The 18,387-nt window shown below is 41.9% G+C and overlaps 1 protein-coding gene across 16 annotated transcripts in view; it reads right to left on the bottom strand.

The window, feature by feature from the left end:
• The window catches only part of DLGAP1 (DLG associated protein 1), a gene marked incomplete at its 5' end in the record, with an annotated part of 323,664 nt that overhangs the window by 46,462 nt on the left and 258,815 nt on the right, over positions 1 to 18,387 (bottom strand). For 13 of the 16 annotated variants that reach the window (XM_081253129.1, XM_081253128.1, XM_081253130.1 and 10 more), the window contains 2 exons: positions 3,318 to 3,409; positions 10,922 to 11,298. In XM_081253129.1, the coding sequence (XP_081109255.1) occupies positions 3,318 to 3,409; positions 10,922 to 11,298 (469 nt within the window). The remainder of the gene's footprint in view (positions 1 to 3,317; positions 3,410 to 10,921; positions 11,299 to 18,387) is intronic. The other 3 variants (XM_081253120.1, XM_081253126.1, XM_081253127.1) reach the window with 1 other exon arrangement.

Below are 18,387 nucleotides of genomic sequence, written 5' to 3'. Positions count from 1 at the left end.
TCAACCTACCAAATTTCACCAGTGAATTTATGAATACTTCCTATTATCTCTCCATCTACCCAGCCATCCATCCAAACTTTTTTTTTCCTGCTTTTAGTATTTTTTTTAACTTTTTAAATCTTTTATTTATTTATTTATTTCACACACACACTGTATTTTATTTTTACAAGAGGTGAATAAACTGACACCAAGCATTGTAAATGGATGACCACAACAAAAGCAACAATGACTGCAATTACCAAACACGAAACACACCCACACTATGTCATAATATTGACATTCAGTCCAGTAATCCTTCACTGTAACAGCTCCTTTACTTTGCAGTGAAAATTGATTTGTATATTTTTTGCCTCTGAGTCTTTGTGGGATTTTTTTTTTTTTTTTTTTTTTTTGCGGTACGCGGGCCTCTCACTGCTGTGGCCTCTCCCGTTGCCGAGCACAGGCTCCGGACGCACAGGCTCAGCGGCCATGGCTCATGGGCCCAGCCGCTCTGCGGCACGTGGGATCTTCCCGGACCGGGACACGAACCTGTGTGCCCTGCATCGGCAGGCTGACTCTCTACCACTGCGCTACCAGGGAAGACCGGGACTTTTTTTTTAATTCAAACAGAAAGTCACAAAAATTATAATCATCCTCATCAGTTCACTCAGTCCCATGTAATTAATTTTTTTTTAAGCTCTTCTTTACCTGCTGGACCAGAAGTTGCCTGTTATCTTCTTTTTATAGATAAGGAAACCAAGGCAAAAAGATATTTAGTAATTTGATCAAGGCCTCCCAGCTAATAGGTGGAAGAGTCAGAATTTGAATCTGGGCGCCTTGGCTCAGGAGCCTGTGTTCTTTTTTTTTTTTTTTTGCGGTATGTGGGCCTCTCACTGTTGTGGCCCATCCCGCCACGGAGCACAGGTTCCGGGCGCGCAGGCCCAGCGGCCACGGCTCACGGGCCCAGCCGCTCCGCGGCACGCGGGACCCTCCCGGACCGCGGCACGAACCCGCGTCTCCCACATCGGCAGGCAGACTCCCAACCACTGTGCCACCAGGGAAGCCTAGGAGCCTGTGTTCTTAACCTCTACATCATTGAGGAAAACAAGTAAGTTGGGCTTGTAGGGGAAGGAGGAGTATGTTTTCTTACCATGAGATCTTTCATATCTACTAAGTTTACATTTTCAAAACATTTTCTAAAACAATGAAAGGAACATGTGCCAGAAGGGTTGGTTTGAAAATGATGATTACTAAAACTTGAAGTAGATACAATAAGTAAACATTTTAGAGTAAAAGAAAAAAAAATCACTCCTAAACCTACCATTTTTACAGATTACATTTCAGTCCTTGTTCTTTGTGAATATTATATGTGGGTATTTGTCCTCTTTTTCACTTAACATCCTATCATGGGAATTTCTCCCATGCTTCCACATCTTCTTTATAATCACATTTAATAGCTGTATAATAGTCTATCCTGGTGACATGCTATAATTTACAAAAGCATTCTCTTATTGCTTGACATTTTTCTTTTACAATGATAGGTAATGTTCCACAATTTTTTCCCTTTCACTGAGTGATTTCATTCAGGATAGCCCCATGAATGGAATTACTGGGTCAATGGATTTGGATAGTTGTATAATTATTGCTAATTTTTGTCATATTAGTTTCCACATTAGGGTTGTACCAATTTTCTGGGCTTCCAGCATTGTATAATTATAACAGATATAGTAGCATCAAAATGTTATATATATGTATATTGAAAACCTTTTAGATACAAAGGCAGTGTCAATAACAGGAGGCTGTCAAATAGGACCCATTCCATGAACTGATGCATGACTTATTCTCAGATTTTAAGTTTATGTTACATGCGGCCTTGTATATAGGAGACATTCCATAGATGTTTATTGAATGGATGGGTGATGAACGGATGGATGGATGACATCCAACTGATTTCTTCTTATTAACACATAAAAAGTTAGTGGCAAAGTTGAAATGATATCCTGATTTAGAATATAGGGTTCTTTCTCCCACTATAACTGCAGATTTACTTCATTCAGCCAACATTCACTACATACTTAGTATATGAAAAGCACAGTCTGGAAGCTGGGGGTATTACTATCAATAAAACATAGTTCCATCCATCATGGTCCTCACAGTTTGACTGGGAAACTCACATACTTCTCCAGATTGAATTCTCATTTATAAAATGAATGTACTGACCTCAGAAGTCCTTTCCAGCTTCTGGATTCTGTGATCTTCTCAAACTCTAAATTTCCTACTTCTAGATACTAAGACTAAAGTAAGCTTATCTTAAAGAACAATCTAAAGAAACTGGTGATTCTGGATAGTGACAGGGAGTCTTCTCCCCTTCCTACTCCTCATTTGTTCGTTCATTCATTCAACATTCATTGAGCACATACTAAACATGAGACATTATTAAGCTCTAGAAATAAAAATACCAATAAGATAAGTCCTCTTCTCTTAAAAAGTCTATAGTCAAAAATGCGACGGTTTTTTGAAGAGGAATAGTTTGGCAACACAGCAGTACTCCACACAGTGTTTATGTGTGTGTGAGTGGGATCCACTTATTCTACTGTCAGGGAGGGGAAATTTCCCCTTTTCTCCTTTTGAGTTCCTGTGGCTAGACCAATCATAAAATAGACACAAGAACAGATTGTGTCCTGTGGACTGGAGAAAAAGAAACCCATTTAATTTGTGTGCACATAGAGGTCGCATAGAAATGGGACCTAAGAAGTGGCCAAAGCAGATAGATTTCATATTTTTTAGACAAAGAAGCAATAAATATGAGAGGGATTGACAGGACAAAGAAACTTAGCTTTGGGTGTTTAATTAGTAAGGAATTTAAGCAAAGTTTGGGCTTAGGTAGTAAATTAGTAAAGAAGTAACAAGTATACAGGCTTCTCAGCCCTGAGTCCCCTATCTCTGGTGATAATGGTGTCTTTCTACCTCCCAGGACGAGGAGAGCACTTTTCACATGGGCAATTTATTTCCTGCTTTCAGGGAGACAGAGAGGAGGGTAAAAGTATCCCTCTTGCGTTGATTGTTTCTTAAGTAGTTTTAATTCAAAATAATCAACATGCCATGGAGGCATATTTTGGGCCCCAACACTACTATTCTAGCTAACATTTAAATGGAGTGGTCTCCAGTATTAAAGTAGAGGAAGGAATCAGCTAGTATTGACTCAGGCTCACCCTCTGAATGCTCCCGGAAGTTCATGGGAAATAACACTGAATTTTGAAGGTTTATCACAGGGAAAAAATACTTGTGCCATACTTGCCAACATCAAGACGAAAGGGGACAAATGCATGTGGACTCACCATTTCTCTTCTTCTACTTGCACTCCTATGGACTGGAACTTACTGGGTGCTTTATTTTCCCCTGCTTTGTTAGGTTCTTCAGCATCATCCACCTGAAGAAATAACCAAAAGTAGAGGTGCTCTATTTTAGTCATCTTGCTTGAAAAACAAAGTCACATTTCATTAGAAACCTCTATAATATTATTGGAATGTTTTGTGATTTATAACCTTTTTGTTCAATGTTTACATGTTTGATGAGCAACTTCATTATAATGCACTTTGACTCTGCTGATCTTAGTAAAATGCAGTTTTGTTCATTTCCAAAGTGCCTAATAAATGTCTGTGATTCCTGCATGGATTTGTGAGGATGCACTTACCTGTGAGCTCTGTATTAGAAGGGAGCACCTCATGGGATTGTGTTGTTGAAAGTTTTGAATTTTCAGATAACAAAATGCAAAAGAAGGAAGAAATTTCATTTATTGTAGTTAGAATTGTTGACATTAGGAGGTTTAGGTATTAACCTTATTAATATAACTATAGAGCATCTTCATTTTTTTTTCCCCTTAAATTAAGGAATTGGCTTTGGATATCACTCCATAGTTTCTAAATAGCTATGCATATATTATAGTTCATATAGAAAATGTATCTGTATATAACTGATAGCTTATGTGACAGACTAGGCCCAACCCAAATTTGAAATAAATTTTATGACTATTCAGAGCAGTTAGATTTATTCCTCTTTTTTCTCTATGTTTTTAATAAATTATTTTTTTCTAAATAGAAAGCAATTTAACATAAGTTGTATAAAACTAAAACACAGAAGTATATAATGTAGAAAGCAAAAGTTCCCCACGAAGCACTGTCAATCCTTTGATGCATATTTGACCATCTTTTAACATATGTAGAATATATTATATATAAAAATGATTATTAATACTAAATTTACACAGATGAGATTATAGTATATATTTTTTGTGTGCAATTTGCTTTATTCATTAACACTGCTATCTTTTGGACATTTTATCATGTTAGTAAATATAGCTCTAACTCAATCCTTCTGTTGGCTACATAAATACTCCTTTTAATGGTTATGTAAGCAACGTGGACATCAGGGTAATTTTCTCTCTGCTGTTATTACAGTTAGTATTATAATTAATATTTCATATGTATCTTTAGAACAATTCTGCAAATATTGTATGAGAAAAATTCTTAGGAGTAGAAATGTTAGATGGAAGTACTGAGCATATTCAACTGTAAGGAATATTGACAAACTGCTCTTCAAAGCATTTATCAGTGTATGGGAATATCCATTTTCCAAATGTTCACCAATATTAAATATTGGCAAACTTAAAAATTTTTGCTAATATCACAGGTGAAAAATATCTATTAGCCTCTTGTATTTTTATCTGTAAATTGCCTATTTATATCCTTTGCTAGTTATTGTGGGGTTTTTTTCTTATTGAGTTGTTTATTTTCTTCTTTATAGGGTCTCTTTATATCTTATGACCCTTAAACCCTTTCTTGGCTATATATACTGTAAATATTTTTTCCCAGTTTATCATTTGTCTTTTAAATTTTGTCCTTCATTGTAGAGAATCTTATGTAGCCAATCTAGTTTTTATGGTTGGGAAAGACCAAAAGTTCTCTTATATTTGTTTTTATGCTTTCATTTTTTTTTTTTCATATTTAGTTCTTAAATCCACTATCCTGAAATGTTTGTGTAGAAGATACAGAAATTTGATATTTTTTCTGCACATGAATCATCAATTGACCTGGCTCTTTTTATTAACTAATTCATCTCTTTGGTTTGAGATGCCAACTTTATCTTATACCAAATTTTACCCATATATATTTACCCAAACATTCTCATATATAAAAGCGTGTTTTGGGTCTATTGATCTATTGGTCTTATTGCTCCTTCTTCTCTTTTTTTCCTGATATAAGTTTGTAATAAATCTTGATATTTTCTGTGACAAGTTTCCTCTTGTAATCCTTTTTTTAAAAAATAAATTTATTTATTTTATTTATTTATTTTTGGCTGCATTGGGTCTTCGTTGTGGCACGCAGGCTTTTTGTTGTGGTGGCTTCTCTTGTTGCAGAGCATGGGCTCTAGGTGGGCGGGCTTCAGTAGTTGTGGCTCGCGGGTTCAGTAGTTGTGGCTCGTGGGCTCTAGAGTGCAGGCTCAGTAATTGTGGTGCATAGGCTTAGTTGCTCTGTGGCATGTGGGATCTTCCTGGACCAGGGCTTGAACCTGTGTCCCCTGCATTGGCAGGTGGATTCTTAACCACTGCTCCACCAGGAAAGTCCCTGTAATTCTTTTTTTTAAATGTAATTTAAAAACTCCAGCAACCTAAGTGTCCATCAACAGATGAATGGATAAAGAAGATGTAGTACATATATACAATGGAATATTACTCAACCATTAAAAAGCATGAAAATTTGCCATTTGCAGCAACATGGATGGACTTGGAGGGCAGTAAGCTAAGTGAAATAAGTCAGACAGAGAAAGACAAATACTGTATGATACCACTTATATGTGGAATCTAAAAGATACAACAAAGTAGTGAGTAGAACAAAAAAGAAACAGTCTCACAGATATAGAGAACCAGTTAGTGGTTACCAGTGGTGAGGGAGGGAGGGGCAATATAGGGGTGGGGGAGGGGGAGGCCCAGGCTCTTGCGTGTAAGATGGGCACAAGGATGTATTGTACAACATGGGGAATACAGCCAATATCTTGTGATAACTATAAATGGAAAGAAAGTAACATTTAAAATTTGTATAAAAAACTTAAAAATTTTTTTTAATAAAAAATAAATTTTACTCATTAAAAACCCCAAAACCTCTAGGGTATTTTGGGGTATTAACTTCTTCTAAATAAACTTTAACATCACATTGTCAAAACCCTCCCCCCAGTCTCGACTAAGTGATAAAAATCACATAGGAATTTTCATTGAAATTTCTTTAAATATTTGTATGAATTTTGAGAGAATTGCCATCTTTACACTTTGGAGTATTCCCATATAGAAATATTGAATAGCTTTCCATTTATTCATTTATCCATATCCTTCCCCCACTCACCCCGGACTAGAACACCAGAAAAAGCACCAGAAAAAGTAGTTGATGTGAGTTTTGGTGACATATTATATAAAAATACATATTTTTAAATATTCTAGAATCATATTTAGTGCTGTGAGTTGCTCCCACTAGAAGAACACGTGAACCAAGATCATATGTTCACCACATCCGTCACGGGCTTTTGAATGCATGTGCTCATTGAGGGAAATAGCACATTTATTTATTAATCGGACAAAGTGCCTCATTCTGGTGACTTAGTTACTGTCTGGAAGACCCAAGCCCACCTTCTCTACCCAGCTGCTCTGTGGCACAGGGGCCAGGGCTCTGAAGACTACATTTCCCAGGCTTCCTTGCTCGCTGGCCTCCAATTAGGTTCTAACCAAGGAAGGTCGGAGGAGGGAAGGGGGCTTCCTTCCTGTTTCCACCTTCTGCTGGCAGCTGTGTCTCCAACCCCAGCCCTTTCGCAGCCCAACAGCGCGAGCGCCAGCCCTTGCAAGTCCTGGCACCAGCCGGCCGTGCTCGCCTCAGTGGTCTGGGATGGGCTATACTGGCCTCTCCTCTGAGTGCCTGAATTTTGGTAACCCCGCCTTTCCCCTTCTCCCCTAGTCCAAGGGTGACCTCTTACTGCATCCCTTTCTGCTCTCTCAGCCATCCCATTACTGTAGAACCAATTTGGTGTATGAAACTGCCTCTGTGTGAGAAACGAGCACGGCTTCCTTTTTCCTGAATGGGATTCTAACCGATTCCGTATGGCTACACTCATGGAAATTAAAAATGCTCAGGATGTCAGCCAAAGTACGATGCTGCAGCCTTACACTTTGGGGTAGTTTCAAAATTACCCAATGCAGTTTTTTCGAAAGATGCACGATAGCTATTCCCCTTAAGAACTGTGGTGCTCAATGCACCGGGAAAGGGAGAAAGAAAGGAAGCAGGGGTCCGAGGATGAAGGACGTTGTACTCTGTTCCAGGCTCGCCCCACCTGTCCAAACTCACGGTTTATTTGCATCAAAGCGTTGTCATCTTCTTAAGCTTTAGTCGTTGCAGGTAAATTTATCTCTCTGACTTTAATCCCCTTAGTTAGATCCAAATATTGACAAATGTCACCTCTCTTATATAGTATGTAGGGTAATCTACTTAAATTTATGAAGAGACATTCAAAAATTTTAAATATGTTGTAGGGTTAATTAAATCTCTGTCCTGAAAAAAATTGAGAAAGCCCACGGCCGATGATGTAATTTTAGTGTTTTTGGCTAATCAAAAATTTAAAGGAGGATAATACTAATAATAACAATCAAACCTAATATTTATTGAGCCCTTAATATGCCAGGCACTATGCTTTGAACTTTACATATATTGTATCCATCAGTTTTTTGTTTTTAATTTTATTTATTTATTTTTTGGCTGCATTGGGTCTTCATTGCTGCACGCGGGCTTTCTCTAGTTGCGGTGAGCAGGGGCTACTCTTCGTTGTGGTGCACAGGCTTCTCATTGCAGTGGCTTTTCTTGTTGCAGAGCATGGGCTCTAGGTGCACGGGCTTCAGTAGTTGTGGCACGTGGGCTCAGTAGTTGTGGCTTGTGGACTCAGTCGTTGTGGCTCATGGACTCTAGAGCACGGGCTCAGTAGTTGTGGCGCACGGGCTTACTTGCTCCGCGGCTTGTGGCATCTTCCTGGACCAGGGATTGAACCCGTATCCCCTTCATTGACAGGCAGATTCTTACCACTGCGCCACCAGGGAAGTCCCTATCCATCAGTTTTTATTATAACATATAAAGTACCCGATGCAATAGCAACTATTATTATTCTCATTTTCCAGTTGAGGAAACCATTAAGTAATTGGCCTAAGTTCACACAGGCTGTAAAGTAAATAATTATAATATTCACTATTAGATATACATTAAATTTAAAATGTTGGGAAAGGCTTGAAAACTCTGACCCTAAAAAGGTAAACTGTGAGAAAGAGCCCAAGGTCCTAGTATCACATATTTGGGGGATTAGGATTTAAATTAGATTACAGTGTAATGAAATTTGATGACTATTTTGTATCCTAAATTTAAATTTACTTATTATTCTCCATCAAAGAAGCAGCATAATGTGGTCACATTCGATGTCAAGGTACAATCTAGGCTCTGTCAACATAAGATGTGTGACCTTGGGTTCTCACTTCTGAGGGAGAGATAATAACACCACCTATGCCCTAGGGCTGCTGTAGAGGCCGAATGAGGCAACCATATAATGAACGCAGTGCTCTCATATAATTTCTATAGCTGTGAACAATGATTGGAGGAAGAGTAAGAACAATTCTTTAGCTCACTAAAGTATCCAAATATTCAAGAAGCAGGGTGGTCTCTGAAACAAAGACTTTCTCCCCAACATCAGTTGTGAATTTCAGAGTAGTTCCGTCTTACTGGGTAAAAATAATAATAATATAAGTTGGATGTCATATAGTATAGGAATGCTTTATTCTAAGAATTATTTAGAGAGTAACCTAACCAACCAGCAGACCTGGGAGGTGATTAAGATAGATAGAAACTTTTAAATAAAATGAACAGTAAGACAGATAATTACCTTTAAAATACATTGTTAAGTGAAAAAAGGCAAGATATAGACTAGTGTGAGGTATATGCTGCTACTATCTGGGTAAAAAGGGGAATAAATATATATTTGCTTGAATATGTGCAAAATATCCCTGCAGGGAGATTCAAATATTGGTTCTATTGATTTTCTCTGGAAAGGAGAACTGACTGGCTATTGAATAGCAGGGGGAGAGAGGCTGGTCACTGTATGTCTTTTTATAGCTTTTGAATTTTGAGCCATAGCAATATATTATCTATTGAAAAAATAATGTAAAATAAAGAAAAAAATTTAAACATTAAGGAAGTAGAAGAAAACTAACATTACTGGATGCCAATTATGTGCCAGATAAGAAAGGTGGAATTTTAAAAAAATTATGGTGAAACAGACATAAAATTCTCCATTTAACCCTTTTTAAGTGTACAGTTCCAGTGGCATTAAGTACATTCCCATTAGTGTGCTACCATCAGCACTATCCAGCCCCAGAAATTTTTCATCATCCCAAACTGAAAGCCTTACACAAAGCTGGATTTTGTAAACTCCCTCCTTCAAATAATCCTACGTGGGTTCGATGAGAAAACAGTCTCAGGAAGATTTAATAATTTGCCTGGGACACAGAAGACCGGCCTCTGCTCTTCCCCACCCCTTGAAATCCTCTGGGCGGTGGGAGGGAATTAACTCCTGGGACTGGGGTTGGGGTGAGGGTGGGTGGAGGCTGGCTTCAGGCCCGGGGCCTCCTGCTGGGTCTCAAGCACCCATGCTACAAGTTCTTTTAGGAAACTTGACAAGTTGTGCCATGGTAACCTGTTGGTTATAAAAAAACATTTGACTCATTGCTACCAGAGAAGGTTTAATTGTCCTTTCAAAGTGGACCCTGCAGAATGGATGGTGAACATCCATCATCGTTGTGAAAATGTACCCCACGCCTGGTGCTTAGACGTGCCTTAGAGTTGGTTCAGCGTGGATAGATTTATGGGCCACCACGTCAGGAAGTTATTATTCAAAGGGCACCTGCAGAACGGTACAGCACAACAAAAATGGGGGGAAAGAATGGCTCTTCTCCATGGATGGGAGGAAATTTCTAGCAGGGTAAGCCAAGCTGAACCCATCTAACAACCAAGAATCAGTTTGATGTTATCATTGGGCAACAGAAAACAGAGAACTAAACTGAGAAGCCTGCCGAAGTATCTACCTTTTTAATGAAATGCATGATTAAATAGCCCACAATTACGCTGACCCTGGTGCACATTCTTTCCTCATGATGCTGTGATGGGAGTTATTGCTTTCCACACTCTCCTTCCCTTTGGTCTCACTGGCCATCACTCCCATGTCTGTGAGAAGTGGTTCATGTTTTTGTTCTCGTATGGTTACTCAATAGCGTTGAACACACTGTAACACCATCCAATCATCCACGTTGTTCTTGGATGCCCACTCCTTTTTTGAGAATCAAAATGTGCATTAGGAATTGAGGACATTTTATGTTTGATTGTGTTCATGTTTGTTTAATTATCCTCCCCTTGTCTCACCACATTCAATCTCGAGAACAAAAATAAAAGCTGCTAATCAACTATTCTTCAATTTTAAAAGATTGGAATTTTTTGGGGGGAAAAATGCTGATAATGTCTATAGACAAAACACCTTCGTAATTTTTTAAAATCACATTTCACAACATACAGGAGTCCAGAGCCAGTAATTTGAAAGTCTGGTCCTACAATAGCTACATCATCCAAAATGGCAAGATAGTGAATCTTCTGGAAAAAAAAAAAGGGGGGGGGTACATTTCTTCATTTGGGGTTCCTATTTTTTTTTTAACAAATTTATTTATTTTTTTGGCTGAGTCACTTAGCTTGTGGGACCTCAGTTCCCTAACCAGGGATTGAACCCAGGCCGTGACAGTGAAAGCGCCGAGTCCTAACCCCTAGACCACCAGGGAACTCCCTGGGCTCCTATTTCAAAGGACAGAAAGGGAGGCTGTTACCTGTATCCCAATGGACAGGCATCGATTCTTCTTGAAGTGGTCCTTCTTCCTGTCCTCTGCAGTGATGGTGGCCATGGTGGTGGTGGTGGTGGTGATGGTGGCAGCATTGTTGCCCATGTGTTGACTTGCTGGGCCGTGGATCTGGGCATTGGCAGCTTCGATGGCGGCTGTCAGAGCCTTCATACTGTCCAGGCTCTCCGTGGAGTTGCTCAGTCCAGACTGGCTGATAATATCCCCTCGCTGGCCCTGTCCATCCATGTAGGCGTCCTGGGCCGACTCTGTGCTACTCTGGGCTGTGATAGAAATGAAAGGTTTCGTGGTAGTTCTGGGTGGGACTGGAGGTGGTGTCTTCTTATATGTTGTAATGCAAGATGACACTGGAAGACAGCGAAAACAAAGACACTGATTTCTGCATGGGTTTTAATTGTCAATATTGTAACTGACATCCATTGGAAATTAGGGCCCACGAAACACACCAAGACATTGAATGTGAAAATAGGTCTGTTGATAGACTAAGTGAGATCCCTGCTTAGGGGGCATATTTGGGCCTCCTCTAAGGTGACACCCCCATACGACTGATGGGGAAAGAGACTGAAAAACACTGATCTCTGAGATGGAAGTTTCTGAAATGGAGATTAATATGAACTGACATAAAACAGACAGGACTAGCCATCTGTAGAAATCTTCCCGGGCAACAGGGCACCCTGAGAGATAATGTATAACACGGAAAAGACCTGGGAAATCTTTGCCTTCTCAGGGAAATATTAACCATAGCTAATGCTGAACAAAGTAACTCATTGGAGAAGATTCTGGGGGTCAATAAAGAACACTGAAAAAAAGAAGAAAGCAAAGAGGTTGTGAGCCTGTGTGTTCTAATCCTAAGAACAGGGCAAAGTGCCTATGGGGGAGGGGAAGGGGAGGGGGAGGGAGCAGGGCGCCGGGTGGGGGGCTGAGCTCAACCCCCTGTCTTAACTTCTTGCACCTTGCTTTTATCTTCATTCCGTTTCTCCTCCCTCCTTTTCTTTTTCTTTCTTTCTCTTCCTCCCTCCCTCCCTCCCTCTTTACTTCCTTCCTTCCTTTTTCTGGGTATATGCTCACTCTATAAACTTTAGTTCTGAATTGTGTTGCTGTTTCCGAGCAGATCCGTCCTCTGAGAGGGAGGACACCACACACACGTCTCCTACTGTAAAATAAATGTACCCGCTAGTTGGGAGATCAGCCTGCGTGTAGCCTGTAGGAACCCACTCCCCAAAGCGCTGTCCTTCAGGGCAACGTGATCAGCCCAAGGTTCTGAGGCGCCCCTTTTGGAGGTTCCCACTGGAGCAGCCTGCAGCCCCTCTCTGCAAACATCTGAGGATAAACCCAGGGTCTTGAAGAAGCTGTACACACTGCTTCTCAGCATTCCACATTTGTGGAGCACGATGCAGGAAAACACAGATTGAAAAGAATGAAGTTTCCACGTGGGACCCGCCCCCTGGTAAAGAATGATTCCTTAACCAGCTTTCTAAAGACTTTTGTTGAGTCCCCTTAGAAAATGGTTCAAACTATTGTGCTTCCATCACTTTCTCCCCCACCTCATTTCCAGCCCCACCCTCAGCCTTTCCTTTTGGGACTGTTGTTAACACCAAATCGGCTAGTCCTGACCACACAATGCTAGCTAGTTACCCATGGTTCTAGTTGTCACTCAGGCCATCTCGCTGAATGAAATACTCACTTCGATATTCAGGGTGTTTCCTGAGGTCACTCAAAAAAAGCATCCTATAACGAACAATGAACAGAAGGATCGCATTTCTCTGCCCTGCTGTTCCACTGCTCTGTGATTTGGTGTAATTTCCTTAACCATAAAAGATGGGGACAGAAATGTTTGGCTACTTCCCAGGGCTTGCCCAAGAGTTGAAGGAAAAGAAACGCACAGATGTCACATTACAGTATCACATGTGCTCTGGAGGTGAGGGTAACCTGAATAATAGAAATGTAGCCTCCTCTCGGTTACCTGGGGCTGGCAGAGTCTCCCCCAGGAAAACCTTCCATCTCAGCTGTGCGTGAATCACACATCTTTAAATATGAACAGAGCTCAGCAGTACACACTCCAAACTCCGCAGCTTTTAGCTAATGAGCCTGGGACCAGCAGAGGGAGGCTCACAGCGGTGGCGGAGGCGGAGCTGGAGCAGGACCAGCCCGGGCTCAGGTTATCCCACCAGCCACAGGGAAGCCAAGGGATGCAGACACGTGCATGGTTGATGTTTCCCCTCACTTGATTGAGTTTCATGCACTGTAACCACTGAGGAGCTACTTTCTGCTTCCCAGGAAATTTGAAGGGGATAATGCTCGGTGTCAGTTACTCAGCTGCAGACCAGAGTGGGTGGGCCGGGGAGGGACCATCATTAGGATAGAATCAATCTATCTATTCGAATCTAAGAAACTAGATCATTTTATGACTTCTCCTACAATGTGAACTCATTACAGTAAGTCCCCTACATTGCGAACTTTCAAAGATGTGCCCGTGCCAGCTGTTGTGCTGTACTACTGTACTTTTCAAGGTACTGTACTGTAAGAATAAAAATGTTTTCTTTATTTATTTTTTATTTTTTTATGTTGGGGGTAGGAGTTAATTAATTAATTAATTAATTATTGCTGTGTTGGGTCTTCGTTTCTGTGCGAGGGCTTTCTCTAGTTGTGGCAAGCGGGGGGCCACTCTTCATCGCGGTGCGCGGGCCTCTCACTATCGTGGCTTCTCTTGTTGCGGAGCACAGGCTCCAGACGCGCAGGCTGGAGTTGTGGCTCACGGGCCTAGTTGCTCCGCGGCATGTGGGATCCTCCCAGACCAGGGCTGGAACCCGTGTCCCCTGCATTAGCAGGCAGATTCTCAGCCACTGCGCCACCAGGGAAGCCCCCTTTTCTTTATTTTTTGTGTTTTTTTTTTTTGTGTGTGTATTATTTGTGTGAAAAGTATTATAACCCTATTACAGTACAGTACTACGTAGCCGATTGTGTTAGTTGGGTACCTAGGCTAACTTTGTTGGACTTATGAACAATTGGACTTATGAATGCGCTCTAGGAACAGAACTCGTTCCTATGTAGGGGACTTGCTGTATTTTGTTCGAAATGGGTTCTCAGGACATTCAGCCCACCTATATTCCAAAGAAATGAAGTGCCACTTTCCAACATCAAATGTCTGAGCCTTTGGATTGTTTACTGCTCCTTGTTAGCTACCCACAGTTTCCTTCTTGGGTGTGGATAATCAAAACCGGACAACGCGGCCAAATACAGTATCGTATCATTTGCTGTGATTTACAGCACGATGTGGTACCTATGATTAGGGGGTGGGGGTATCACATTATTCCCAGTGTGATGTTGGGGTTGGCTACGCACCCCCGGGGCCAAATGCAATTTGGCGCCATCTGGTGGCTGTTATCATTTCCTCTTCGATATCAATAGGGATAATTCTGGGGACTTGGATTGCTGGGGACTTTCAGGACAGCAGCAGCAATGCTAGGCATCCACTAGGGTTAGACTGGACAGGGAAGACCCCGGGGACGTGGCTTCCTCAACAGGCTGGCCCAGCCCCAATGCCCAAAGGAGGTAAGAATTTGAGATTGGCTCGCTCTGAATTAGGGGACCATCCGCCATGGGGTTACATCCCAGGGGCTTTGCTATGAGATTTTACTGGTGTTTAGAGCTTGGCACAATTCTGCCAGGGCCATCGGAGTCAAAGAAGCACCACCTGTCAGTCATCAAATAGGAATTTCAAAGGAATTCAAATCTTTAAGATTGCACTTTGAGGGCGAAGAAAGGAGACCCAACACACGACTCACACTTCTCGCAATTCCCTTCCTCCTCATGCCCCAGTTCTTGTGCATTTGTGGCTGCTCCAAAAACTCAGACAGCTAAATCCCCCAATTTTTCCGAGCATCACGCTTTCTTAGTTTTGCAGGCTAAGCCCTAAACACTTCTCTTCTGTCTTTGTTGTTGTTGTCATTTTGTTTTATTTATTTTTTTTTTTTTTTTCTTTTTGCGGTATGCGGGCCTCTCACTGTTGTGGCCTCTCCCGTTGCGGAGCACAGGCTCCGGACGCGCAGGCCCAGCGGCCATGGCTCACGGGCCCAGCCGCTCCGCGGCACATGGGATCCTCCCAGACCGGGGCACGAACCCGTATCCCCTGCATCGGCAGGCGGACTCTCAACCACTGCGCCACCAGGGAGGCCCTGTCATTTTGTTTTTAAAATTCTACTCTCGTGATTCAGCACCACGAATGATTTAGAATACACTGAGGTCTGAGCACCAGGAGGCGTGTGGTAGAGTGGGGCCCAAGGACGGTGAAACACAAGTTAATAAGTCTTGTCTGGTCAAGACAGAAACAAAAAATGAGGGGCTTACATGCAGTAAGGGAAACACTTCATTGTTTAAGAGGAACATTCTCAAAACCACTGATTAAAAAATGCAAGTGCTACTTTTACTCAAGGGGAACTTGAAAAAGAAATGATGCTGTTGGTTTAATCATTATTACCGCTTTCCTTTGTCAGATAGGTTTATTTGTTCATATCAGATACATTGATTTTTTTTCTCCTTCTTTGGGTCCTGGTGATGTGCTATCCCAGTGCAAAGCTGGCTGAAAAGTCTCCTATCCATTTACAAGAAGAGTCAGCAGGAGCAGGTTTCCAGATTTCACTGTCATTACTTTCATTCACATAGTAGTGTAATGCATCAAGAGACCAGAGATCGGTTTTTACATTTGAGTTAAGAAATTTTTTTTTTTAAAGAAGAACTTATGGAGAAAACCAAATGAGAACAAATTCCTACCCTATTTCAGTTTGTAGCTGATTCTTCAATATTTTCTCCATTTGCATAGAAAGATAATGCTGTTGTAAGTCTCAGAAAGACCAGAGCCAGGGATTATTTTTGACTGGAGTGGTGAAGGATTTCTGGAAAACTACCTGGACTCTCTTTTCATTCCGGTTATGCTATGTATGTCAGCTGGACACAAAACAGATGTAGGAGCAAACCTACTTTTTATTTCTTCTTATTCATATGGACTTACTGGCTGAGCTAATGGGTCACATACTCAAAAGCTATGTTGAGGAATTATTTAGCAGTTCCTGGTTGCTGAATGTTAGAAACGCTTTCAGATACGAGAACAAGCCCATAAGGAACTCCAAATAAAAACACAAAAGATCAACAGAAGAATTCCAAAATATACAAGGACATGGCTGACTTTGTAGGTGTAAACAAGTTGTCCTTCCTTGTTCTTTTTTTTTTTTTTTTTGCGGTACTAGGGCCTCTTACTATTGTGGCCTCTTCCGTTGCAGAGCACAGGCTCCGGACGTGCAGGCTCAGCGGCCATGGCTCATGGGCCCAGCCGCTCCGCGGCATGTGGGATCCTCCCAGACCGGGGCATGAACCCGTGTCCCCTGCATCGGCAGACGGACTCTCAACCACTGCGCCACCAGGGAAGCCCCTCTTTCCTCGTTTTTAACCACAAAGCAGGCTGTGATTTGATCTGCTTTTACTAGTCAGAGCAATTTTGGATTTGCAGTGAGTCGTATCAGATGGTCTGCTCTTGCTGAGTCCAGACCACCAGAGAGAGAAGGGCTGCCTGGAACCACGGTCTAGTTTCTATCGAGGACAAAGGTCTCCTGATTTGAGTGATTCGGTCCAGGTGAACAGGAGGTTAACACGCCCTCAAAAGGAAGTGCTTTATTGGAAAAGAGATTTAAAAAATGGAATGGGGCTAACAGTGGGGCGCTGGAGCTGGCTCTTATCAGCTTGCTAGATTCAACTGTGCAAACCCCTCCCTAAGTCTGTGTTCAGTGACATTTCCTTGCTAGCTTGAAACTGACCTTGGTTTGAGTGTTTACACCACGGAAATTGGCAAGTGCTGTGACTCAGTAGGTATCCCCCCCCAGAGAGCTGGTTGTTAAGCATTTCCAGCAGACCTACCACACAGACCCGTTGCTATTCAAAGTGTAATCCACAGACAGGTTTGGATTCACAAAGTATCTGATGAGTGCACCGTGAGATAGGTCAGGAAAAAACATCCAGAGGAAACGTTTAGAAACTTTATAGCAATTCTACAGAGATTCTGTCAGTTGAATCCATTAGAATGATGATGGCTTGTTTTTTGCATGTTTTTGTTTTTTTTAATTTCTTTCTTCTAGTAATTCATTTTAATTGCGTTTTACCAAAATGTTGACCTGCAACAGATTGGACATCCAATAAGCAAACAAACTGTCCATCACCAGAGACAGTTTGAGAAGCACTGATTTTGGAACGTTCGCAAATCCAGGGGACAGGGCAGTGGTATTGCACGTGAGATTGAGAGACTAGAGAGGTAACTTGAAACTACAGGCTACTTTAGAAAGCAAAACGATGTGGAGAGGCCAAAGGAAAGAAATGTGGGAGCACCTAAACTTGGGACATGAAGGCAGGACTGCACAAATACAGGACGGGAAGAGTAGACTTGTGGTTTTAACGTCAGGTAAGTTGTCTATTTCTATGACGGTGTGTCTGCGTAGATATGTGATATCTAGAATGAGGGAAGGATTGCCTTGCTGCCTTCCTGCCCTCCCTTTAAGGGGAAATCACAGGGTTCTCTGAGGAGAGAAAAACCATATCTTATAAGGAATGGTTTAAGGAGAGAGGGTGTTTCGTTTGCAAGAGAAGGTAGACGGAGGGGTTTCCCATTATTTCGAAGGCTATTGTGTAAAGGATGGCATGGACTCAGGCCGTATGAGGCCCGCAGGGAAACCACAAAAGGAAAAGCTCAGAGAGGCATAAAGAATTTTTCCAGGAGTCGGTCGTCCAAGGATGGAATATGGGCCCTTCGCTGGGGAGTGAGCTCTCTGTCTGAGAAGTAGGGACCCATTGACAAGGATGCTAAGAGAGGAGGCCAGGGAGAGTTACCAGCAGGCTGTTGGTAGCAGTGAGGAATGTTCTGGCATCCTGGGAGCACATATTGGCACCGATGAAGACAAAACTCTTAATCGAGAAGTTTGCTGCTGCTACTTCCGGGCAAGAAGGCCCAGAAGTGCTGAATTTACAATCAACGGTGGAGATCATCCTCCCCGGGGTGACATGCTCCCCAGTCTGGACTGCCCCACCAAACGCCAGACAAATCTGTGATCTAGCTGGAATCCTTCACATGATAAAAGCACAAACCCAGGTGAAAACAAAGTTGATGAGATGGAGAATGAGTCCACACACTTCACCTGCCCTTAGATCAACTGAATCACCGGAGGGTCCATCTTTCCTCCGTAACACACGCTGTGCTAAGAATTTAATAGACAAGACTTACCCTGGTGGCCCAGTGGTTAAGAATCCACCTGCAAATTCAGGGGACACGGGTTCGATCCCTGGTCCGGGAAGATCCCACATGCCGCGGAGCAACTAAGCCCGTGCGCCACAACTACTGAGCCTGTGCTCTAGAGCCCGTGAGCCACAACTACTAAGCCCGCTGCAACAACTACTGA

This window comes from Mesoplodon bidens, assembly GCF_964165515.1.
Source record: "Mesoplodon bidens genome assembly, chromosome: 13".
Taxonomy (NCBI): domain Eukaryota; kingdom Metazoa; phylum Chordata; class Mammalia; order Artiodactyla; family Ziphiidae; genus Mesoplodon; species Mesoplodon bidens.
The sequence above is the reverse complement of the archived record's forward strand: the minus strand, read 5'-3'. Positions and strand labels throughout refer to the sequence as shown.